Below are 25381 nucleotides of genomic sequence, written 5' to 3'. Positions count from 1 at the left end.
CGTGCTAGGTGTCCAGAGCGTCATTGTTCAAGGCTGATCCCTCTCTGATCCTTGTCACTGTCTACCCAAAAGTGTCTTCCAGTGTCACCGCTGGTGACAGAGGCCGTGCTGTTCCATTCTCCAGCCTTCCTCTGTCTTAGGCCTCTAACGCTCTCCTGGTTCTATGTTCTGATTCTGAGTTGCATCTGAACACCCCACCTTCTTTCCCCACGCCAACCTGCTCAGCTCTGCACAGCTCAGGGGTTGAACGGACAGGGGTGACAAGATAATGACAAAGGACAGACACACAGACGCATGTACAGAAGGGCTGGGATCCTGCAGACGGTGCGGGCTCTGATGAAAGACACCAACTACAATCTGACCTTGAACCTCGGTAGTTTACCACACTAGGACAGGGAGGAGGAATTAGCTACTCCCTGCAGCGGTGTCTGGAGGTGAGTGGGGGAGACAGATGTTTTCCCTTCACTCCATCAGAATTCACACATGGACCAGAGGAAGACTGTGTCAGTTCCCACGGGTCTGAGGAATTGGAGATCTCGTCAATAGTTCACTTTCACTCAGGACACTGTCTGCTCCTTGCACATTCTCTAAGGACGTTGCTTCCTCCTGCACCAAGGTCCTTTGTGAAGCTTTCTTTTGTGGCAGAACCACCCTCCTCATACCCATGCTGGCTCCCTCCTTCCCACTGCACACGGGGCAGAGGGAGCAGGTTCCCACCAGGCTTTATGGAAACCCCCACCCCTGCTGTTTGGTTTGTCTCTATTCTCGCATGATGGGCATATGCCATTCAGTCCCTGAGCTGGTGGTGGTGAGAAGTAGCTATCAAACACTGGGGCTGACGGCGGGCCAGGCCCTGTTTTTCTGACATTGTTTGCTCAGCTCCCTCAAACACTGCAAGGTCAACACTTTGACGAGCATGACTAACACAGGGCTCCAAGCAGAGGAGTAACACGCCATCTAAGAAGAGGCTGGAATAGAGATGAAATGAGAGAGAGAGAGAGAGAGAGAGAGAGAGAGAGAGAGAGAGAGAGAGTCCCTAGAAATCAGAGTGGAGATGGCTAGTGGTGGTTAGATTATGGAGACAATTTGAAGGCTGAACCTGTCATCAGGATTTCTCAAAGAACTGCATGGTGTGTGTGTGAGGGCGTGTGCATGCACACATGTGTGCATGTGAGGGGGGAGGGAGGGAAGGAGAGAGGAGAGTGTCCCTGGGGATCAGAGTGGAGATGGTTAGGGGTGGTTAGATTATGGACATGATATGAAGGCAGAACCTGTCATCAGGCTTTCTAGAAGGACTGCATGGTGTGTGTGTGTGCACATGTGCATGCATGCGTGTGTGTGTGTGTGTGAGAGAGAGAGAGAAAGAGAGAGAGAGAGAGAAAGAGAGAGAGAGAGAGAGAGAGAGAGAGAGAGAGAGAGAGAGAGAGAGAGAGAGAGAGAGAGAGAGAAAGTACTGGTTTCACAGGACACAGTTTTAAGTCAACAGGGACCTGTCTCCCCCCAGGACCACTTTGGTTCCAAGGCCTGTGTGTTTAGCCTGGGCTGTGCTGAGTTTATCACCGCCCACGTGTTGTAGGGGAGGAAACTTAAGCTTGGGGAGATCACATAACTGGGCCAGGCTAACGAGCGGCCCTCAAACCAGGCGTGGTGCACTCCAAAGGTTAAGCTTGTCACTGCCTTCCCACATGGCCACCTATTAATCTTAATTGCTGTGCTGCATGGCCTCGGTTTTATAGCTCTCTGTACGGCTCTCTCTTCCACCCCTAACTGGGCCACTCTGGGAGGCGCCCACTCAGTCCTGGACCTGCCTCCCATTCATCTTTATGTTCTCTCCCTGGTGCAGGAACTGGCTCAGAGTGCATGCCTTCCTGGCACAGGAGTCAGTGGGGGAAGTGAGCGATGCTTCCTGTACATGACTTTGAGAAAAGCAGGGAACTGCTTAGGGAGGGGCCTGCAGCTGCTGCATGCAGAGGGGCTGAGGCAGCAAGCTCCTGCTGAGGTCGGCCTGGATCCCAGCTCTGCTCAAGCCTCCCGTCCCATAGGAACGTTTGAGCCTGGTGTAGTGGTGCATGCCTATAATCGCAGAAGTCAGGGGACTGAGACCGGAGACTGAAGAGCTCGAGTCTACCCAGGGCTACTGAGCGACACGGTGTCAGGAAAAAAAATTGTTTTTTCCTGCATTGTCCTTCCAAATGTATTACAAATATGCAAGCGATCATAGATGTATAATGCAATCAGAAACTCAGAATAGAACAGTAGTCTCTTTGATCTCCCAGCTCCCCTCCCCGAAGCCTTCCTGGGCTATCAGTTTCTTCAGCAGCCCTCTGAAGATATCCGGTGTTTACAGATAGAGCTGTGTATATGTGCTGCCCTAGAACACGCACACCAGATAGCCAGCTCCAGGGGCCAGGAGGATGACTCAGTGGGTAAAGGCACTCATTGCTAAGCCTCGCCACCCGGGACCCACGTGGTGGGAGAAGAGGACAAACTCCTGTAGGTTGCTCTCTGGACTCCACATGTGTGCTGTGGCCTGTGTTCCCACACCTCCATCCTCCACAATAAACAAATACGCTAAAACCACCAAGAGTGGCCACAGACGCTGTGCTGCTCCGGCACACGACTTTCCCGTTTCACAGACTACGCTGAACAGCTTTCCTACGGGCCTCACATAGAGTTGTCACTGTTGTTTGGCGATTGCCAGTGCTCAGGGGCGGCGCACAGTGGGTGTACAGGGGTAATGCACAGTGGGTGGTGCACACCAGTGCACAGGGATGACACACAGTGGGTATACGGGGGGTGGCGCACAGTGGGTGTACAGGGGTGGCGCACAGTGGGTGGTGCACACTAGTGCACAGGGGAGGTACACAGTGGGTGGTGCACATCAGTGCACAGGAGCAGCACACAGTGGGTGATACATACCAGTGCACAGAGGTGGCGCACAGTGGGTGTACAGGGATGGCACACAGTGGGTGGTGCACACCACTGCACAGGGGAAGCACACAGTGGGTGTACAGGGATGGAACACAGTGGATGGTGCACACCAGTGTACAGGGATAGCACACGGTGGTACACACCAGTGCACAGTGGAGGCACACAGTGGGTGTACAGGGATGGCACACAGGGACAGCACACAGTGGGTGTACATAGATGGCACACAGTGGGTGGTGCACACCAGTGTACAGGGACAGCACACAGTAGGTGGAACACACCAGTGCACAGTGGAGGCACACAGTGGGTTACAGGGATGGTACACAGTGGGTGGTACACATTAGTGCACAGGGGAGGCATACAGTGGGTGTACAGGGATGGTGCACAGTGGGTGGTGCACATCAGTGTACAGGGGCAGCACACAGTGGGTGGTGCACATCAGTGCATAGGGGAGGCACACAGTGGGTGTACAGGGGTGGCACACAGTGGGTGGTACACATCAGTGCACAGGGATGGGACACAGTGGGTGGTATACACCAGTGCACAGAAGCAGCACACAGTAGGTGGTGCACACCAGTGCACAGGGCAGTACATGGTGGGTGGTCAGGCCTTCCCCATCTTCTGCTGATATAAACAACACTGCAGTGAACATTCTTGGATATAAACGAAGATTGCACTTCCATTTCTTGATTACCCAGACCCAGATAATCACACAAAAACTATATTAATTACAGTACTGTTTAGTTGATGGCTCAAGCTTATTTCTAGTTAGCTCTTACACCTTAAATTCACTCATTTCTATTAATCTATATATCGCCACAAGGCTGTGGCTTTACTGGTAAGATTCCGGCATCTTTCTCCTTCAGCACTGACTTCACCTTCTTTCTCCCTGCATTCAGTTTAGTTCTCCTGCCTACCTATATTCTGCCCTGCCATAGGCCAAAACAGCTTCTTTGTTAACCAATGTTAATAAAACATATTTACAACATACAGAGGAGAATCCCACATCACTTGGACGCATGTCATTTTGCAAAGGTACATCTGGATAGTTCAAAAATTGCCTTTAGGGAGGGTGAGATATCTCAGTGGGCAAAGGTGCTTACTGCTACCCCCCCCAATTCTGAGATCCCCCTAGGATCCACATGATAGAAGGGGTAACCCACTCGTGTAAGCTGTTCTCTCAGCTCCATACATGTGCTGCGGTCATCCCCACAATAAATACATGTAAAACATTATTTTTAAAGCTTGAAAATGTATTTTCTTTTTAAGTGTGTGTGTGTGTGTGTGTGCGCGCGCGCGCGCGCGCATGCCCTTGGAAGTCAGAAGAGAGTGTCAGATCCCCTGGAGCCGAAATTCCATGCTTGTGAACCACTTCATGTGATTACAGGGAACCGAACTTGGGTCCTCTGCAAGAGCAGTAGGCGTTCTTAACTGCTAAGCCATCTCTCCAGTCCACATTTAAAATTTTGATACTCAGCTAGGCAGTGGGGGTGCATGCCTTTAATCCCAGCACTCGGGAGGTCGAGGTCGAGGCAGGTGGATCTCCGTGAGTTCGAGGTCAGTCTGGTCTACAAAGTAAGTTCCAGGACAGAGAGTGGTTACACAGAGAAAACCTGTCTCAGAAAAAAAGAAGGGAGAGAGAGAGAGAGAGAGAGAGAGAGAGAAAAGAGAGGGAGAAAAGGAGAAAGCTTCTTTCAATTTTTTGATACACACTGGGTATTATTATTTCTAGAATGGTACTGATTTTTATTATAATCAAGGAATTTATGATGTCCAGTTCCCCCAATCCCTAATAAATACTAAGCTACTAACATTTCGTTTTAACTACTTATTTGTTTATTTTAAAGTTTTTGGAGCCGAGTCTTGTTACATAGCCCAGACTGCCCTTAGACACCAACTCTCCTGCTTGCCCCTTCCAGGTGCTGGGATGTCAAGCCCGCATCCCCGTGCCCACATCCCCTTCCTGGCACAATCCTTGCCAGGTCTGGCCAGTGAAAAGTGAGATTTCCTGGCAATCTGAATTTGCATTTCTCCTCTCATCAGTGAAGCTGGGTATTTTCCATATATTTAAGTGCGGTTTGCATATCCTTTGGCGGGAGCCGTCTTCATGTTCTCTACGCCTTTTACCTTCCATAGTTGTCTTCTGGTGTCTTTTTTGTCCGTAGGCACCTATTGGGCTTCGGGATTTCAGCCTCCCGACCGCATAAGGGTTGTGAGCATATTCCTGTGTTGAAAGAGGCTCCACATTCCTCCCTGTCCATCGTGGCCTCTAGTCATTCACCTCCTTGTCTTATCTCCTCCAGGGTGATCCCTCATATTGCCGAGGACTCTCACTAGTGCTATCTGGTTTATGGCTTATAACTTCCTTTCGAGATGAGAGGTGATACCGACCATGGGCCAGCGCAGCTCTCTGCAGTGTCTCCTTGCGTATCTTCACACCTTGCAAACAGAGGCAATAACAATGCACGGGCTAGCAGCAAGCTGCTTGTTCTCTTGAATGATTGGGTGTCTCTCTGGAGTAATTAGCAAACAGCTTTGCTTGAGGCTCATTACAAAAGATTTGTTTTCCTTTTTTTTTGTTCCCCTGTGATGCAAAATCCATGGCTTGTGTCACATCCATCAGGGGCAAGTTTTGCATTGTCCTCACGGTATTTGATGGACAAGAGCATTTGATGCAAACACGATGCTCAAGCACCTGGAGGCCTTGACAGGGTCTCACACTATTGTCCAGGTTTGCTTGGAACTCACTAGCTAGCTTGGGCTAGTCTTGAACTCATGGTTATCCTCCTGCCTCAGTTTCACAAGTGCTGAAATTACAGGTGAGCCACCACACTTGGAAATTGAGGGGGTTTGTGTCTTCAGTGAGCGTCTGTAAAAGCTTTAGGAAAACAACCGCTTAGCTTGTCAAAAATAAAAGTCATTTCAGCGTGTGATGATTCAGGTTGGGCTGGGGAGCTGGGTCTGCAACCAGGTCTCCTAGTTCACACCTCGAGCTTTGCTGTATCAATGTGACTTTCCTCTGCTCATGGTCCCAGGACCTCTGGCTGCTTGATTGCTGTGCTCTGTTCCATGCTTCTCCCTGGCTTCCTAGGTTTTCAGCCAACCTCTGAGCAGCTTTTAGAGTGCTTTAAAAATTCAGAGTTGTTGGCCAGGGTTACGAATGCATACCTGTAATCCCAGCACTTGGGAGGCTGAGGCAGGAGGTTGAGATTGACCTGGGTTGCAGAGTGGGACCCTGTCTCAATCCAACCAACTAAATAAAAACCAAATACAATTACAGTTATTAAATAGGCAACCTCACTTGCAAAAAAAAATGTAACCTGTGGCGATGCATATTACGAAAATGTCTCTTATATTCAAAGAGACTGGAGCTTTTGCTGGACCTCACAGCCAAGTTAATGATACACCTTGAGGTCACTTAAGATTCGGGGACTGCCCTCCTTCTGTGTACTCAGTTCTGTTTGTTTAGCCTGTCTTTAAGAGAACACTGCAACAACCAGCCTTACTCGCCTTGGTTTTTCCATGTAATCAACTTTTACGATCTAAGTTAATGTATAGTTGTAAGTTGTAACCTTAAGCTGTATAGTCCTCAATGGCCCTGACTTAGAGCAGCGTACCTGTGGATGTCTGTCATGGTAAATAAATGCTAGAAACAGCAAACAGGCTGGAAGCAATCTTCTAAAGTGAATCCCACCATGCATGTTAGATCCCGCACGGCTTTTGTTTGCAGCGATGGTGCACTTCGGTCTTGTTTGGGTCATTGGAGCCGGTGACTTAATCCCTCGTAAAACTCAGTTAAAGATTTTTATAAAGTCTCCCTCATTCCTTCCCCGTGTGATTTCAGCGCTGCTCAATAAACACAGAGCAAAAGTCTTTGTTAAGATCACACAGGCACAGATAAAAGGCCAGACAGCATTCAGGCAGCTTCAGATTTTATGTCCCCAGCTTTAGGGTGCTCGCACCTGGTGAGCTGACTCACCTAAAGCTTTGCATGTGTTATGTTCTGACTTCAAAATCGGCTGGCTTTTTCGGGGTGGGGGTGGGGGAGGCAAGTGGACCAAACCCAGTGGCCTGACCTTCCACGTCCACAGTGGGTCTGCAGCTTCTGCTACCCCCCGCCCCCATAATGGTTTGGCTTCAGGGTGCAGGGCCAGATCCCCTGAGCTTAAATTCCACTCCTGTTCCTCCTTAAACTGGGTACACACAAAGACCTTAGGTTCCTCAGTCACCACAATGGAGGGGAGCCGGGATGATTTCAGCAAGCTCGTGTGTGTGTCACCCACAACTGGAGGCAGCATACAGAGAGGGTGCGATAAGTATCAAGCCTGTGTCTTCAGGGTCACCTGTCATCTGTGTTGTCACCCCCTGAATGACCGACAGAAGCTCCCCTCTGTTGCTCAGGGTGTCCTTCTCCATCCAGCATGCCCTTTCTGCTGACCCAGGCCTGGCTCCCAGCTCAGAGACTCTCCCTCCTGAGTTCCTATAGCTCCATCCTGCTCCTCCTCTGTCTCCAGCTTCTGTCGGGAGCCTCCAGCACTTGCCTTTTTCTTCCAGTATCCATGATGGGCAGTTATCTCCTGTGGCCAGGCAGCCTGGATTCAGAGAAGGGAGGTCACATCCTTGCTCCCTCCCACACAGTTTTCTGACCTATAACCCGAGGTTGTGCTGACCCAGTGGGCTGAAGCGAAATGCTACAGAAGCTGGGTTTGCAAAATGGACAAGAGATGCTTTATGTGTGTATGCATGTTTGTGTGCAAGAGTAGTGCATATGTGTGTGCATGCATGCATACGTGTGTATATACTTGTATGTGTGCATTGTATCTGCATATGTGTATATATGTATACTTTTGTACTTGCATGTGTTTATGTGTGAGTATATGTGCATCCAACTGTGTATGTGTGTATACACACATGTGCAAGAGCCTTGGTATGTGTGTATATGCATATGTATGTATGTGTGTGTGTATCTGGGTGCATGTACAGGCCTGTGTGTATGTGTGTATGTCTGTGTATACATGCTTTTGTGCATTTTATGTGTATTAGTATTTAGTGCCTGTGAATATATGAATGAACACATGTGTGGGCATATGTATGCATAAATATGTCTGTTTATATATGTATGTGCATTTATTGGTATGTATGTGTGTTCAAATAAATGTCCATTCACAGGCATATTCACTTGTATTAGTAGTTAAGTGTGTGTACACGCGCCTTTATGTGTATACATGTGTATGTGCATGTTTGTGTGTCCTTGTATGTGTATTTGTACATGGGAATATTGTGTGCATGTGAGCATATGTGTAAACATGGGAGTATGCGTAAGAGTGTGAAATTTGTGCAAATATAAATCCATATGTGTGTGCCAGCATGGGGTTGTGAGGATATATTCATCAGTGTATAAGTTTGAGTGTGTTCATGTGAAGACATGTTGGTGTAGGTGTGTTCTTGAGTCACTGTGTGAGTGAGAACCCAAGGCAGTGAGTGAACATGTCAGTGTTTGTATGAGCACGTCAGTGTGTGAGTATGCCAGTGTGTGTGTGTGTGTGTGTGTGTGTATGTTGGTGATTCTGTTTATAACAGTGTGAGTGTGTGTCAGTGTGGAAGAGCATATCAGTTTGTAGGGCTATGGGTCACTATGTGCTAGTGTTCATGAGTGTGATTGTGTAAATGGAAGTGTGCAATGTAAGCATGTGTTTTGGTGTGGGCACATGAATATGTGTGTCATTGTGCAAGTATGAGAATGCTAATGTGTACCAGTGTGTGTGACTGTATGTGTGAGTCAGAATATATGCTGGAGTGTGCATGTGTGTGTTTCGACATGTCAGAGTGTCATGTGCCTGTATGTGTTGTGTGCATACACACATCAGTCTGACCATGCTATTGTATGTGCCTATTTGCGTGTGTGTGAGAGAGCAGGTTCCAGTGTTTGATTCTGAGCATGTGCCAGTGTATGAGGCAGGCAATGCATGAGTGTGTGAGCATGTGACTTTTTTAGCGTTTGTCAGTGGGTGAGTGAGTGTGAGCACTTGCTTTAGTGTGTGTGACAGTATCTGTCCACATGCTAATTTTAGCAAGTGTGTCAGTAAGTATGAGCACGCCAGTATTTGAGGATGTGCCCCAGTGTATGAACGTGTCAGTGAGTGTGAATATGTGCTTGTGTGTGAGTAGGAGAGCGTATGAAGTGTGCATGTCAGAATGCTAGAGTATTCTGAGTATGTGTGCCTGTGTGTGTAAGCAGGTGTCATAAGTGTGTCTAAATACATCACAGTGAGGCCTGGATGCTTGTGTCATTGTGTGATATAAGCCAGGACGTCTGTCAGTGTGATCATGTGTCAGTGTGCATTTGTGTGTCAGCCTGAGTGGGCCTACCAGTGTGTAACTCCCCTTCTGCTTTCATGTTACACATACTCCAAGCCCATCCCTCTACAGCCTCAGACCTCCTTTTCCCTCTTGTGGTCACTTTCTGGTTTCATGATCGATACCTCCCCACATAGGCTCACATGAGAAAATCTGGGATCCACATGTGAGAGAAAACACGGCATTTGTCCCTTTGACTCTGGATTACTTTGTGTAACATAAATGACTTCTCAGTGTCAAGGTGAGGCTAAGGACAAGGAGACTTGGCTTGGCAAGCGTGGGAAAGTCAGATCCTTTTTCCCCTCTCCCCTCCCCATTTCCTCATGCATTCTCACTTCACCCCTCCCCTCCCTGGCTCACATCCAGCCTTCTGAGCCCAACAGGCACAGGTCTGACTGTGTCTTTGGCTTGTGTGTTCCAGGACCCGTGTGCAGGGAGGTTGTGTGTTCACTGGGGTGGCTGAATAATTCAGGATGGGTATCTCTGGTGAAGGTTCACATCCCTAAACCTTTGCCTAATCCCAGGCTATGTGGGCAGAACACCCCATACCCCATACCCCAGGGCATTCTCCTAGAGGAGACAGCATCCAGGCTGGACTGAACCAGTGGAGACCAGGTGACGCTTCCTGAAATGTGGGTTCTTGGTGGATCCCTGTTGTCCCTGGTGCTAGCCCAGCTAGTACCCCTTCCTGGTGAGGCCTGAGGCTGCAATGGGAGGACTCTGCCTGGGATGGGTGTGAGATGCTCATGGGAATGCATGAGCTTTTGATGTCTGTTAACTTTCTGTGTGCCTACGTCTATCTGTGTGCGCGTCCTTCCAAGGTACTGTTCAAAGTGCTTCTCTGATACCAAGTCTGGCAGGGGGTAGAGCACCAGCTGCTCTTTCGCTGGGTGAAGATACTCTTGTCTTCAGGTCCCAGCCCCCCAGCCATCTGATGCTTCCAGCTCCAGGAGGCCAGGTTCCTACTGTGATGAGTTATGTGGAAGCTCACCGCAGCAGGAGCAGCTAGGCCTGGGGCTCAGCCTTACAGCCTTCTGTCCTTACAGCCACCAAAATGTCTCCCAGCTGCTCTTAGGCGTGTCCCTTCTCCTCCACACCCTCTGCCACTCTGCTCCAGAGACTCAGGTAAGCTGATCCCTTCCTCACCTCCTGCATCCTGTCTTAGTCACCTCCCAGCTCCCCATCTGTGGTCTGGGAGATGTATCTCTAGCATACCTGACCTCTCTCCCACACGAGGACTCTGCCCATATCCTTCATCTGCAAGGTTCCTTTCCAGGCAAGGCTCCTCCCCGCTCCCCCCCAGGAAGGAACAGGGCTCCTCATTCGAGTCTTTATTCCTAGGTCACCCTGACTTCCCCCAATGGCCCTCCCCTCAGGGTCTCCATCTAGCTGGGCCATCACCCTAACTCCCTGCATTCCACCAAGGGAACGAGTTCCAGCAGGGTAGGAATCTTTGGCTGGGTCTAGAAGGTGCCTGACGCAAAGAAGATAGTCTGCAACTACTTGATATATTCATTTCCAAAGGGTTTCTTCCTCTGCTCCAGCAAATGACTGTTGGATATGAGTACTGGGGTCAGCCTGGGTCTAGATTCTATCTGAGGTAGAGGCCTGTGACCTGGCAGGGTGTTTTCATAGGCCTTGGGGCCAGGTGGAACCCAGCCCGAGGTGCTGCCTCTGAACGGAGCAGAGCCACAGAGAACCGGTGGCCCAGGTAACAGAGGAGGCAGGGGAACAGGGAGAGGGCTGCAGGCCACAGGCCTGGTCTCTTCTGAAAGCTGGGTGCTTTCTTCCTTCAGTTCGGGGTCACCAGACACAGAGCAGGAACGCCCTGGAGGCTCACTAAGGCACCTGGTGGCCAGGGGTTTCTTTTGTCGTAGAGGAAGTCCACTGAAGGTCCTGGACAGGACTATTGCCTTCTTTTGGTGAGCTTAGGTAAGAGCCCCAAGCATCCACTTCCTGGACTTCACAGGACTTGAAATGCAAAGTTCTTGAATGTGGAGTCCTTTGTCCCCAGCGAGGCAGCACACGATCCCTCAACCCCCTTCCCAAGACAGATCTTGGGAGGGGAGAGGAGAGGGAAGATGGCTGGCCAGGGCGGGAGAAGAGCCTCCAGGCAACCAGGGCAGCTCTGGGATACCTCTTTCTGATTGAGTCTGGCACATCCCACCCCTCCTTCCAGGTCACAGAGGCCTTGGTCTGGGGCAGGGCAGGGGCTCCAAACAGACCCACATAGAACAAGGGAGGGCGAGGCTGAGCTATCCCTGGCCAAGGAGAGCTGGGCCTCACCTTGTTGGAGGGAAGCCTGTGTCTTCTCCGGTCCACATTCACTCAGCTAAATCATTAGCCTTTCTAGGACATGGAATGTGGCTCCCCATGGTTTCCCCCCTCCCTCCCTCTGTTTTTGCTAGGGTAGGGGCTGTTACTCATAGGACCCCCCCCCCCCTTCCACCTTTGCTCTGGTTCTGGCCAGGCTGCTTTCTTCTCCCCGAGGGCTCATAAAGGAACAAACACCAGGGCCAGTTCTGACTCAGAGCAGGAAGTGCCTGAGATGAGCCTTTATGGGCCCCAGAGTTCCCAGGATACCACTTACCCAGTCTGGGTATACCCTTGAGCCTGGCAGACAGACCCTAACTGTTTGGAATCTGATCCAGTGGTTTCTGATACCTTACACTGACAACTAGGATTTAACTCCTAGTGGCCCCGGTGCCTCACCTCGAAGGGCTGGTCCCAGAGAGGATGCATGGCATTATCAAATTTACTGCCTCAAGATAAGAGCTGCTCCTTTGAACCCTATTCCAGAAAATAGCAACCCAGTAGGCCAAGTTAGATAAATTCTCTTCGGATGAAGAAGGACCTCATTCCCCTGCAGGGGTGTGGCGCTTCTGTTCACAGGGTTTTATTCTTTAATTTTTTTTTTTTTACAATTTATGTGTGTGTTTTACCTGTAAATTCATGTGTGTCACACGTGTGCCTGGTGCCCTTGGAGATAGAAGAAGACATTGGGTCCCTCGGACCTGGAGTTACAGATGGTTGTGAGTCACCACGAGGGTGCTGGGAACAAACTCAGGTCTTCTACAGAAACAAGTGCTTTTAAGCTGCTCAGCCTTTGCGCCTGCCCTCACAGTGTTCTTCTTTCTTAAGCCTTTGATGTCAGCTCTGGTCTGGTAAATAAGTCTCACCTGAACCTTGGGTTTCTTGCTCCTGTGCTCGAAGGAGCCGAGATGACTCTCACACCCTCAGAATGTTGATGGCTGGTGGTCTGAGTACTATGGTCTGGTGCATGGTGACCCACGTGGTGACTAACCGCTCCAGTGCCCCCTAAGATTCCTCGGTTGTTTAATACAGTCTCTGAAGGGCTGTCTTTCAGGTGCCAACAAGGTGGCGGCTGGCCCATGAAGGGTACACTGTGACCTGTGCCAACTTCATTCCTGTGGGGTTCAGAAGCACCACCTGGATCCTTCTTGTCCAGTGTTTGTATGCCTGAGGGGCCTGACAATGCCACCATTGCTTCTGACTTTTGGGGAATCAGAGCAAGAAAGACTCTTCCTCTGGGTCAAAGTCCCAGGGGCCTTAAGAGTCTACCTACTATCAGATTCTCCAGACCCCTCTTGACTTTATCAAGATTTTCTCTGCCCTCTAAAACCAGCTCCAAAGAACCAGGGCTGGCCAGGGGGGCCTCTCCCATACCTGTTTCTTTTCCTAAAACACCCTGTTTTTTTCTAGATCAGGACTTATGTGTCATTGGGATGTAGGGGTGCACATGGTGAGGGAAGAGGGTGGTATTGTATTGGATGCAGCTAATTCTAATTTTTCTTTGTGTATGTGTATGTGTGTGCATGTGCACATATACGTATGGGTACAGAAGCCAGAAGCAACTCTGGTATCTATCATTCATTCTTCAGTTCTTCAGGAACCATTCATATGCCTGCATATATGCATGTATGTATTTATGTATGTTGGTAGCAAGGTAGGTAGGTATAATTTCTGAGACAGGGTCGTTATCAGTATGGAGTAGATTAGACTGGCTGGGAAGCAAACCCCAGGGATCCACTTGTTTCTGCTCCTAGCATGGAGATTACAAGTTTGCACCACCATGCCTGGCTTTATTTACTTAGTAACATGATTTCTTTGGCTCTGTTAGTCATTTTTATATTGCTGTGATAAAACACCATTGCCAAGGAAACCTACAGAAGGGCGGGCTCATTTGTCTTATGGTTCCAGAGGGAGAAGTGTCCCTCATGGATGGAAAGCATGGCAGAAAGTAGCAGACATGATGTCTGGAGCAGAGGCTGAAGGCCCCCATCTTGAACTGCAGGCATGAAGCGGAGAGAGCAAACTGAGACCAGCCCAAGACTTTGGAACCTCTGCCAGGGACGTAGTTCCTCCAACGAGGAACCTTCTAAGCTACCCCCAAAGAGCACCATCAGCAGGGGACCAAGTATTCAAATGCCCAAGACTATACAAGACATCCCATTCCAACCACCACAGGCTCTAACTCAGGGTCTCAGGCTTGTGTGGCAAACTCTACCAACGCAGCCAGCTCCAAAAGTCAATTAGACAGTGTTTCTGAGACAGTATTTAACTTAAATAAATAAATATTGCACAGATACATCCTTGCAAAAATGAAAACCACGCAGGTGGATTTTGACTTCTCTAATCCACGTCTCCCTGGAGAAACCTCTCCAGCCAATCTGTACTTCTCCTTGCCCACATGCTTCCGTCTGTATTCATCTGCTCCTGCAGCAAAAAGTCATCTTCCAGCCGTATGCCAAGGTGCATTCATCATATCGTGTGCCATGGCCTCCCACTGCGTTTATTATACGCAGCAACCTGTTCTTAGGGTTTTCTGAGCCGCTGAATGTTGACATTACTCATTCTGTTTGATTTCCGCCCCCGTTCCTCCCTAGATGTTGTGTACGTAGCTGTCTGCTCATTTGCAATTGTTTCTGTCTTCTCACGATTGCAACCAGGCTTCAGAGACTCTCCCTTTTGTGTGTCTTCCTGAATACAGCTCAGGGCAGTCTCTGGGGGCAAGTAAAAAGACTCGAGCAGGTGGTTTGTGGGAGTTTTTAAAAACGGCGGCCCCCTAGAGAAGTTACCTGTCACATGGCTGCTGCAACTCACCGGCCTGCAGCTTTCCCAACACTTGACGAGATGGAATTCTGCAATTTTTGACTGGGGATGTGGCTCAGTCGCTAGAACGATTGCTGAAGGTGAACCAGGCCCTGTGTTAGATTTCCAGCACTGCATAGAACTAAGTATAATGGCGTATGCCTGAAATCTCTTATACTTTTGGTGGTGAGTCTGGCGTTGAATGACTTAGCCACCTCTCCAGCCTGCCTGAAAACTCAGTACCTGGAAAGTAGAGGCAACAGGAACAGAAGTTCAAGATCCTCTGTGATTACAGGCCACCCTGAGCTACATGAGATCCTGTCTTCAAAACAGGAAGCCAACCACCCACCCAACCATCCCTTCGCATTCATTGCAGATGGCGGGGGTGGGTGTGGGTGTGGGGTGGGGTGGGGAGTGAATCTTGCATCTTTTCCTGGGATGGAGAGAGGAGGTCACCTGGCTTCTTTCATTGGGGATGGGGTTTAAGTGGGGGCCCAGTGTTACTGATGAAAACTTGCAGAGATTTGGTGCCCTGGATTCCCCACCTCCTCTGGGTTTCCCGCTCTTTTTTTCCCCCTACACCTTAGGTCTTGGAGCCTCTCCTACTACAGCTCCCGTTTTTTGAGATTACTCATCTTCTGCAGGCTCTCGCTGTCTTAAGGCATCCTTCTTGTCTCTTCAGGGCTTTAGAAAGGGGCTGACATCCAATTTGCTCTTTCACTTTTTTTCTTTTTCTCCTTCCTTTTTTCCCCTTTTTAAGCCAGATCTCATTATAACCCAGCTGGCTTCAGACAGAGCAATCTTCCTGCCTCAGTGTCTTGAGCGCTAGTATCACAGGTGTGGGCCACCATTTCATTCAAAGCTCATCTGTCTCTGTCCCTAACCCCTTATGTACATCAGACTCTTAGTGACAGGAAAAGCTTGTGTTTGCACCTGTATCTCAGAACCTAGCAACATGCCAGGTGTGGATGAAGGGGCTTGGTGCGTGTCCAGTGAATGACAGAATGAGAGGGCCTTTGAGTGCTCAGGGTTGATGGTCTCCAGAGAAGAGCATTGTCCCCTAGGTAACGGGGCTGTTAGCTTAATCTGCAGCTGACTCCGTGAAATTTTCCTCAAGTCTACCTTTTTCCTCTCCAGCATGAGTCTATCCCTTCTGCTAGGCTGAACTTGGGGGAGGAACTGCGCTCCAACGCTCCAGTGACTTACCAAATGACTGGACAGGAGCAGAAAGGGACAGTGAGGACCTCGGTGCGTGAAACTACAACCTCCTTAACTGGACAAGTCCTTCTCCAGGCCAGTGGAGGAAAGCACCTTGACCTCTGCCCAGTGAAATCAGAAAAAGCCATAATGGCTGGGACTGTGGCTCTAGGGGGGGCTAAAGATCTGTGCCTGATGCCTAGGTCCACCTCTTATTCGTGGGACTTTGGATCAGTTGTTGGCCTTTTGAGCCCCAGCTTTGTGACTACAGGTTACTTGAGACAGTGTATGCATTGTCACCTTCATTATTATCTTGTCACCATGCGGTCATTGTTCTCATCCCACGCTATTTCTACCTGGGTGCGCTCACTCCCAGCAGCCCCCAAACCTTTCTTCATTTTTGCAGGGATTAGGAAAGTTCCCTACCGTTAATGGCTTTCCTGGGAGATGTAGAAGTCTTTGCTCACTGGAAGAGACTTCTAGAATATGTCCAGATGGAGATGTAGGATCTCTACCTGATAGCCAGGACTTAGGAGGCGATCTCAGTAGGCACTCAGTAGATCTAAGTAAGACACCTCACCTTACTTCGCTGAGCACTCTTGGGTTGGACCAGCCTTTCATGTCATTTGGGGCTACTGCTAAGAGTCACCAGACAAAAGAGCCTATGGTTCTATTAAACAGAGTTAGATAATGATACTAGTAATTATAATTATGGCACCCACATATTATTTAATACTAATAATTTTATATAATAAAATAATAATAATGAAACCATTTGAGTGTTCACTTCCTGCTAGGTGCTCTGATTAAGTTCTTCACAAGCCACTGAGTTCTGGGTTAAACACTGCTGAGACCAGAGAGAGGGAGCAGGGTCTTCTCTCTGGCTGGGCCCTCAGTGACCAGAATCGCAGGCTAGTCTGGGACTGATTGTTGGAACCTTAAAGAGTTCTTTGTGGGCTGCTCACTCTTGGAAGGGTGAGCAAAGTCTCCCACACTCAGAATGCCAGGTTGTGTGGGGCTGGGGTCAAGAGGTTGGAATCCAGACAATCTTGGTTGTGGATCTCTGGCAGTTACTGCCTCGCATGGAGTGGTTTCCTTATCTTTAAGATGGGCTGCAGAGAGTTCTGAAAAGGCTTTGTAATATTGCACCCAGGGTAATGTCACTGTGGCAGGAGTGGACAGAGACCTCCTTAGATGCCGAGGAAGCTCAGAGCACAGACCTCTTCCTGGTACTGTTGTTTCTGGATACAAAACCCCTTCCCAAGACCCCTCAGTCAGGCGGAAATACTGGTTGCTATACGCTATGCCGGAAACATGGAGCTGCGTAACTAACTAGCTGGCCAATCTCCTCCTTCACCTCTCCCAGGAAGCAGGCCTCCTCCTCAGGGCCAGATAAGGAATGACTCACAGTGGCCAGCTCACCTTAGCCACTAAAACCTTTATGGAGATTCAGTTACCGCCCTGTTTCGTGACCCCCTAGGGCCCTTCTACAACGGATTCCCTAATTTATAGTCATGTATGACTATGGTAGTGTGTGTATGTGTGTGTGTGTGTGTGTGTGTGTGTGTGTGTGCGCGCGCGCGCGCTCACGCTGTTGCTGCCTTCTTCCTGGAGAAGATGGTGACTAGAAGGCAGTTTGCTGGGTTTTAGAGAAATGGCTCTTCAAAAGAGAGAACTGGCTTTGAACACTTTTCATTTCATTTCATTTCATTTCATTTCATTTCATTTCATTTCATTTCATTTCATTTCATGGGAGTTAACAGGGCTTGGAGACAGGGAGCGGCTGACCTGTCTCCCCATCTCCCTAACCCCCCTTTCAGGAGGCCCAGAATTTCTGTCCTGAGACAGAAACAACGCTGACAAAACTAGAAGGTACCATGGGGACACTGCTAAGGACTAGTGAGATGGCGTGGGCAGGAACTCGGGGGTGAAGCTGTTGAAGAGCCCCACAGTATGGATCAGGGAGCCTGGCCCAAGGAAGAGATCTAGCAAGAAGGGTCTGGAATTGTTGCACTGGGGGCTGGAAGTGGAGATGCTCCACTCCGTGTTGCTGATTTTAGTCCACTTCCCCCTTCCCCTCTGTTCTAAGGAGGTTTCTGAGGTCCTCTGGATTCAGCCTTCCCCATTTGAACACACTGTTTAACACCCCAGAACTGCCCAAGGAGGGCAGGTTCCATTCCATTTCTCTCTCTGGGTGGCAGGTGCCAAATGCCTCATGCACAAGCAATCAGCCTCTGCCAGGCTCAGAGTCCTCATCATGGGAATATTAAAGACACTCAGAGGTCTTGCTAAATGTGTCATCTTGAGACTGGGGTAGGGAGATGTCCCTGTGGGTGTGAGAGTTGAGTTTCTGAGCTGGGTCAACCATGTTGGAGGTGAGGTTTAAGCACCTACACAGTGGAGAAGCCACTCTGGCAGCCTTGTGTATCTGTTTCCTGAAGCTGTATCTATTGTCACCTATGGCTTTGTGTGGCTACAGCAGGGTGGGGCAACTTTGCCTCAGACAGTCAAGGAACAGGATCTGTCTTTGTCAAGAGGGAACGAATGGGGAATTGGGGTGGTGGTCTCTGCCACCAGGGGGACTCTGAGAGGCTGTTATTTCCAGTGGTGTATAAAAATCTGGTGTGTGTGTGTGTGTGTGTGTTAATGATCACATGGAGGGAGGGATTTATTAGCATAATTCCAAAGGGGGCACTTTTAAAGAAGTTATTGAGTGGGGGCTCAAAGGGGTGTCATTCCTGCGGGTGTCACATTCTTGGAGGTCTTAAAGGGCCACGGTGATACTGTCATTCCGGAAGTCAGTGTTGTCTAAGCCTGTGTAGTGGGGGGCTGAGGAGTCAGAATGGGTTCGTTCTGTCTTGGAGTGGCCTGGGGTGGGGCAGCTGTGGGGAGGACTGGGGCCTCTGGCTCTTGGGAGGGGAGAGGTAGGGCCAGAGTCGCCAGGAATTGACCAATGGGGAGAGCGCCTTTATTTGTACTCAGGAGCTTGGAAATTCCTGATACCCGCCCCTGCAACAACTCCATCCCCCTCCCGCCTGGGGCATAAAAAGCCCCAGGTGAGGGCCTTGCCACTCCTCTTGCGGTCAGCTGCTCTCAGGCCTGCGTCCCCTGTCTCTACGCTAAAGTTTTCCTCCTCACCATGACTTCCTATAGCTATCGCCAGTCGTCAGCCACCTCTTCTTTCGGGGGAATGGGCGGAGGCTCGGTGCGCTTTGGGTCAGGGGGTGTTTTCCGTGCACCCAGCATCCACGGGGGTTCAGGTGGCCGCGGTGTGTCCGTGTCCTCTACCCGTATCGTGACCTCGTCCTCCGGGAACTATGGCGGAGGCTACGGCGGAAGTTTCGGTGGGACTCTGGCTGTGTCCGATGGGCTGCTGGCTGGCAACGAAAAGGTCACCATGCAGAACCTCAACGATCGCCTCGCCTCCTACTTGGACAAGGTGCGCGCCCTGGAGCAGGCCAACGGCGAGCTGGAGGTGAAGATCCGTGACTGGTACCAGAAGCAGGGGCCCGGACCCTCCCGCGATTACAGCCACTACTTCAAGACCATCCAGGACCTGCGCGACAAGGTGGGCAGCGGCCGGGCCCTGGGAGGCGCATTTGCTGGGGTTGGGCAGGGAAGTGGCGGAAACTCAGCCTGCGGGCGGGCAAACCCGTTACAACATCGTGGGAGAACCGGCAGGGTGGGGCAGAAAGGCTGGGCTGGACCCTGGAACTCGAGTGGAGGCGGGGTGGAAGAAGCCGAGCCGGACAGGTAAGTGGGTGGGGCCTTCAGGGGTGGTGGGGAACCTGCTTGGAGAGAGGGTCAGGAATATCCAAAGAGAGAGCAATGCCACACAGCTGTGGGTTGCCCAGAGCTGGAGGCTGCGAGCCATAGCCTCGGCTGGGGACCGGGATATTAGTCTGTGGGATTCTTGGTTCATCTGAGCCAGCGACTCAAGGAGTTTTCAGCATTCTTTTCTCGATAGTGAGCGTCTGGTTTTCTTCACACCAGCCCTCCTCCCCCTCTTCTCCAGCCCAGAGGACCACCCAGGCTCACAAGGAGCTCTAGGAAGAATGGAAGAGCTGGGGGCTGCATAGACACCCCCCCCCACGTCTCAAAAAAATTTCTAGTCAGGCATGGTAGCTCAGGCCTGTAATCCCTGTGAGCAACGGGGAGGTAGAGGCTAGAGCGGAGGTTTTCTACAGTTCTAATGTGAGACCCTTTAATACGCATGGTTCCTCACGCTGTGTTGACCCCCAACTATAAAATCACTTTTGTTGCTACTTCATAACTGTAATTTTACTACTGTTATGAACAGTAAATGTTGTGACCCACAGGTTGAGAATCGCTGGGTTAGATAGAGGCTGAGTTCCTGGCTCAGCTACATGCTAACGTGAGACAAGTCAGGGCTATGTGAATCTCTCTAATCCCCTCCCCAACAAAAGCTCCAAACAAACAAACAAACAAACAAACAAACAAACAAACAGGAAAACCCCTAACATGAAACAAAACAAGAGAAAAGAAAAATTAAAAAAAAAACTGTTTTAGCAAATGAGAGACAGGGAGGGGTTATGTATACTCTCTCTTGAAGTACCAGGTACAGAGAAGGCAACCAGGTCTGTCTGAAACACAGGCCTGTAGGATGGGGCGTGGTCTTCCCTTCTAGGGAAGAGCTGAGTCCTGAAGAAATGTACCAGAGACCAGGGAAGCATTTAACAGCTCCCTCCCCGCTAGATATCCCATCATTCAGTTCTCTAGAGCATTTTCCAGTGCTGCCTGTACCCAGCATGGTGTTGGGCACTGATGCTAGAGATGCCAATCAAACAGTGAGAGTAGTGTTTTCTTTTTATTTTATTTTTTTATTTATTCTTTGTGAGAGTAGTGTTGTTTTTTTTTTTTTAACACAGCAGGAAGCACCCTTTTTTCCTGTCTTGTCCCCTTTCACATGCCCACAGCAGATGTATCTGGAGGCAACTCATTTTTAAGTTTGAGACAGGGTTTCTCTGTGTAACAACCTTCGCTGTCCTGGGAATTCACTCTGTAGACCAGGCTGGCCTTGAACTCACAGAGATTCTCCTGCCTCTGTCTCCCGAGTGCTGGGATTAGAGGCGTACGCCACCACGGCCAGCTAGAAGCAATTCTTACTCTGCTGTGGTCTCCTCTGATTTTCATATCCTGCTGTTTTCTTTAGCCATCGCCCTCTCCGTCCCCTTCCCAACCAATGTAGCTATGGTGGCTTACACCTATAAGCCCAGCACTAGGAAGCAGAGGCAGGAGGATGATGAGGCTAATGCCAGCTGAGTTACCTAGTGAGACTCTGTTTGGAAAAGTCAAGCCAGATGAAAACAAATCAAACAAAACAAAACATAAAACAACAACAAATCCTGCAAATGATGTCACAATGAGTGGTCATGACCTGATCTTTGAAAACACTGAGCCCAGGTATTTAAATCAGTGGTGACTTGGATGATTTGAATGTACCACTCAGATCAGAGAGTTTTCAGACTGGGGAAACTCAGGATATCTAATTCTGTTCCCGGGGTGGTACCGGGGTGGTACCGATGTGGGAGTGAGACTGAGTGACTCTGAAGGGTAAGGTGCCCAAGGTGCCTGGCACATTGTAGATGATCAATGAAAGATACCCCAACCCCAACCCCCTGGAAGGCAGAATATGCTTTGAGTGTGGGATATAGGCAGGGATAAGAGCTGCTTCTTCTTCTTCTTCTTCTTCTTCTTCTTCTTCTTCTTCTTCTTCTTCTTCTTCTTCTTCTTCTTCTTCTTCCTCCTCTTCCTCCTCTTCCTCCTCTTCCTCCTCCTCCTCCTCCTCCTCCTCCTCCTCAAACCAGGCTGGCCTCGGACTCACAGCAATCCTCCTGCCTCTGCCTCCCAAGTGCTGGGATTAAAGGTGTGCGCCACCCCCGCCCTGTGGGATAAGCGATTCTCAAGGCTTCATGCTTCAGGTTTATAGGTCCCTTTCAGACCACTTTGAGTTTTACCTGCACAAGCCTTAGACATGTCTTTCCGGATTTGCCTCTTTGCCCTACTCCCTTCACCCAATCTCTTTCGCAGTGTGTGCTCAGGGGCTGTGGATCAGCCTCCCAGAGAACAGGCTGGAGGGTAGCATTTAGGGAGTGGGACCCATTCATTCATTCCTCCCTCCTTCTCTGGGAAGAAAGTGGATAGGTAACACTGGTTTGTCAAACTGGTGCCAACTTCTGGCCTCCTCCCTTCCAGATTCTTGGTGCCACCATTGACAATTCCAAGATTGTCCTGCAGATTGATAATGCCCGCCTGGCCGCAGATGACTTCCGAACCAAGTAAGTATCCCTGCTTTGGGAGCTTCAGAAGCTGGGGTGGTGGGTTGGGAGCAACCCTGGCCTTTATAGTGCTCAGTGCAGTGGATTTGAGTTGGATTGAAACAAACCCCCACAGACTCCTAAACGCTGGGGAAGTTGACCGAGACACAGAGCCAGCACTAGTCTGACTGTAACTATTTCCTTCGAAAGGTTTGAGACCGAGCAGGCCTTGCGTCTGAGTGTGGAGGCTGACATCAATGGCCTGCGCCGTGTGCTGGATGAGCTGACCCTGGCCAGGACCGACCTGGAGATGCAGATTGAGGGCCTGAAGGAGGAACTGGCCTACCTGAAGAAGAACCATGAGGAGGTGGGTCGAGCGGGGCCTTCTGTCCACCATGTCCTAGAGCTGAGAGACATCATTATCTTGGACTCACTGGCCATGATCTCATTTCTTACATCATCAGAATGGTCCTGGCTTGTGACCATTTGTCTCAGTCCCACCCGGGCGTGATGACCATCACATTACTCTCCAGTGTTGGCTCCTAGATCGGCACCTCCAAAACAAACCCTCTCTGGCTCAGGGCTTGGGGGAGTGACCTGGTCCAGCTCCAGCATGTGTAGGTCTTGACATGCCCACTTCTATGGTGTCTTTACAGGAAATTAGTGCCCTGAGGAGCCAGGTGGGTGGCCAGGTCAGTGTGGAGGTGGATTCTGCTCCAGGTGTCGACCTAGCCAAGATCCTGAGTGACATGAGAAGTCAATATGAGGTCATGGCTGAGAAGAACCGGAAGGATGCTGAAGCCTTGTTCATCACTCGGGTATGCAGAGGATGGCTGTGTCCTGTAGGGTTGGTGAGAAAAGAGACCCTGACTCCCCCACGCAATGATAGGCCTTGTTGCTTATTTTTTCCTTGACCTGTCCTGTTACAGACCGAGGAGCTGACCAAGGAGGTCGCTGTCCACACTGAGCAGCTCCAGGCAAGCAAGACGGAAGTCACCGACCTACGACGCACCCTCCAGGGTCTCGAGATTGAGCTGCAGTCCCAACTCAGCATGGTACGTGTTTCCACCCTACGGGCCGCACACTTGTGCCCTTTCGACCTCAGGTAGCTCGGCTGGTGGCGGTACCTGTGTTCAGGAACCTGCCTCTGCTGTCTCATGGCCCTTTTCCCTCCCCTCAGAAAGCCGCCCTGGAAGGCACGCTGGCAGAGACAGAGGCCCGCTACGGAGCCCAGCTGGCACAGATCCAGGGCGTGATCAGCAGCATCGAAGCCCAGTTGAGCGATGTGCGCGCTGACACCGAGCGCCAGAACCTCGAGTATCAGCAGCTCATGGACATCAAGTCGAGGCTGGAGCAGGAGATCGCCACTTACAGGAGCCTGCTCGAGGGACAGGAAGCCCACTACAACAACCTGCCCACCCCCAAGGCCATCTGAGCCCATCCTGGGCTCCGGCCCTGCTGTCAGTGAGACTCCCCTGGGGAGGGGCATGGCTTGTCAATAAAACTATTCTCCGGGGGCACAATGATGCTTTGCTTATTGTAGCCCATGGAGTGATGGGTCGTGTCTTAGCCTCTTGTTTTATCTGAACCACGTCCACCTTGTCCCACCATAGGGAGTGGGGACAAGAGCACACTGCTATGGGGATGGTAATTTCCCTTTGTGCAGGTTTGTATCTAACCTGCTCTTTACAGCAGTCTCGCCTCCATTTAAGAGAGGTAGAGTAGGGCTTAGAGAGGCCCCGTGGTCGGTGCATCTGTCAGTGCTACAATACATGGCAAAAGTGAGGGGTGTGCGTGTGTATGTGTGTGTGCGTGTGTGTGTGTGTGTGTGTGTGCGTGCGTGTGTGTGTGTGTGTGTGTGAGACCAGAGGTTAACATTAGGTGTCTTCTGTAATCACCCCCTTGTGTTGAGATTGCAGATGTGCAACGCTGCACCTGCTTTCTTATTTACGTGGCGTGCGGAGGTGTGCACACACGAGCATGCGGCTGTGTGGATGTGAAGGTTAGGGGTCAGCTCTCTCCTTCCACCCACATGTGTTCTAGGGACCCAACTCAGGTTGTCAGGTTGGGTGGCACATGCCGTTACCCACAAAATCATCTTGTGGCCCCACATCAGCTTTCCAGGCGGGTGCTGGGCATCCGATCTCAGGTCCTCATGGTTGTGCAGTAAGTGACTCTGCTGCCAGACTCCTCACTCCAGCCTCACAAGCATGATTGAAACCGGCTCAGGCTTAGTTTTCTTTCTACTGCACTCCCTTGGGTTGGGATGTGTGTAAGAAATGAATGCAGATTGAACACCTACTACGTTCAGTTAATAGAAACAACCCCAGAGGTAGGATGAGTTGCGTTTTATACAGCAGGGAGTGAGCTCGGAGAAGCTAAACCTCTGGTTGAGGCTACACGCAGGCGATGCAACACAGTCAGAGCTAGCTTGAAAGCGGTCCAGTTCTCCGCCACTGTGAGCCAGGTGGTCTCCTAGCGCTAACATCATTTCTCCTAGCCTTGTTCCATGTGATGGCTCAGAATAGGGATCTCCCGAGGCGTTTTGTCCTGACACATTACTTAACCCACACTGGGACTTTGGGGTTTAGACACTGTTTAAAGCAAGGCTGGTGAGGGTGTCTTTGCCTGTGTAGGTCTGTTGGCAGGTACCAACACATTCCTTACACGCAGCAGCCCTGCATAAGCCCCTTAACACTCACCAACTCCTACCTGGGCCCAGAGCCTGGAATATGGGTCTGGGTTGTAACCTAGACCTCCCACCTGGGTCCCCAACCTGCCTTGTCTGGAACCCGCCCTGAGCTCACAAAGGAACAAAATTGTAGCTTCCTGGTTCAGCTCTGCCCCTGGGTAGGTATGGTGACCTTGTGGTTTACAGTTGAGCTGCCAAGAGCTGAGGCCAATTCAGGGTAAACAAGGGACCCATGAAACAAGGCCTTGGTTGCAGGGTGCCTGTGGGGGGGCAACAACAAGTGAAAGACCCTTGACTTACTCAGTACCTCATCTGAGGCCGTTGGTTGCCCGTGCCTGAACAAGGCACTATTTCTTTCTTTCCCCCATGGGTCTCCGTACCTTAGCTTTTTCCAAATCATAAGGCTGATTATAAAAGTGTGGTCCCAGAGCCCTGCTCTCCCCTTTTCTGCCCACCCCCATGGCCTCCTTCTCTGCCTTACAATACCCTCAGTCGTCTTCCATCACGTAAGTTCGCAGAAGGTTTTGGAACGGGTGGCAGAGGCCAGGCCGCACCCCGGCCTCAGATTGCCCCGAGATCCTTGTCCCTGCCTATGAAAGCTTCTCTTGTCAAAACAGAAACCCTCCCTGTGCCCCAGGGGACCCTGGAATGTGACTGTGGGGCGGGGTGCAGGCCCACACAGGTGTGGCAGGTGACTGGGTCACCAGCACAGGAGCATGCAGCTTGATGTGTGGGACGAAGCCTTTCTTTGTGTGTGCAGGATGGAAAGGCTTTGCTCTTTCAGCCCCAGAGCTGTTTATGGGGAACTCTGGGGCTG

At 50.4% G+C, this 25381-nt stretch overlaps 1 protein-coding gene across 2 annotated transcripts in view; it reads left to right on the top strand.

The window, feature by feature from the left end:
* The window catches only part of LOC126510267 (keratin, type I cytoskeletal 19), a 47892-nt gene extending 24451 nt beyond the window's left edge, over nt 1-23441 (top strand). The window contains exons 1-6 of one of the 2 annotated variants that reach the window (XM_050156769.1): nt 18656-19162; nt 21811-21893; nt 22083-22239; nt 22529-22690; nt 22802-22927; nt 23053-23441. In XM_050156769.1, coding sequence (XP_050012726.1) covers nt 18734-19162; nt 21811-21893; nt 22083-22239; nt 22529-22690; nt 22802-22927; nt 23053-23307 — 1212 coding nt within the window. In that variant the 5' untranslated portion in view covers nt 18656-18733 and the 3' untranslated portion in view covers nt 23308-23441. Of the gene's footprint in view, nt 1-18655; nt 19163-21810; nt 21894-22082; nt 22240-22528; nt 22691-22801; nt 22928-23052 lie in introns of those variants that run through there. The other variant, XM_050156768.1, reaches the window with a different exon arrangement.
* Nucleotides 23442-25381: the final 1940 nt, after the last annotated feature.

Source organism: Alexandromys fortis, unplaced genomic scaffold (assembly GCF_014885135.2).
Source record: "Alexandromys fortis isolate MF-2015 unplaced genomic scaffold, M_Fortis_MF-2015_v1.1 scaffold_31, whole genome shotgun sequence".
NCBI classification, from domain to species: Eukaryota; Metazoa; Chordata; class Mammalia; order Rodentia; family Cricetidae; genus Alexandromys; species Alexandromys fortis.
Note: the sequence above shows the minus strand (reverse complement) of the source record. Positions and strands in the feature narration are given on the sequence as shown.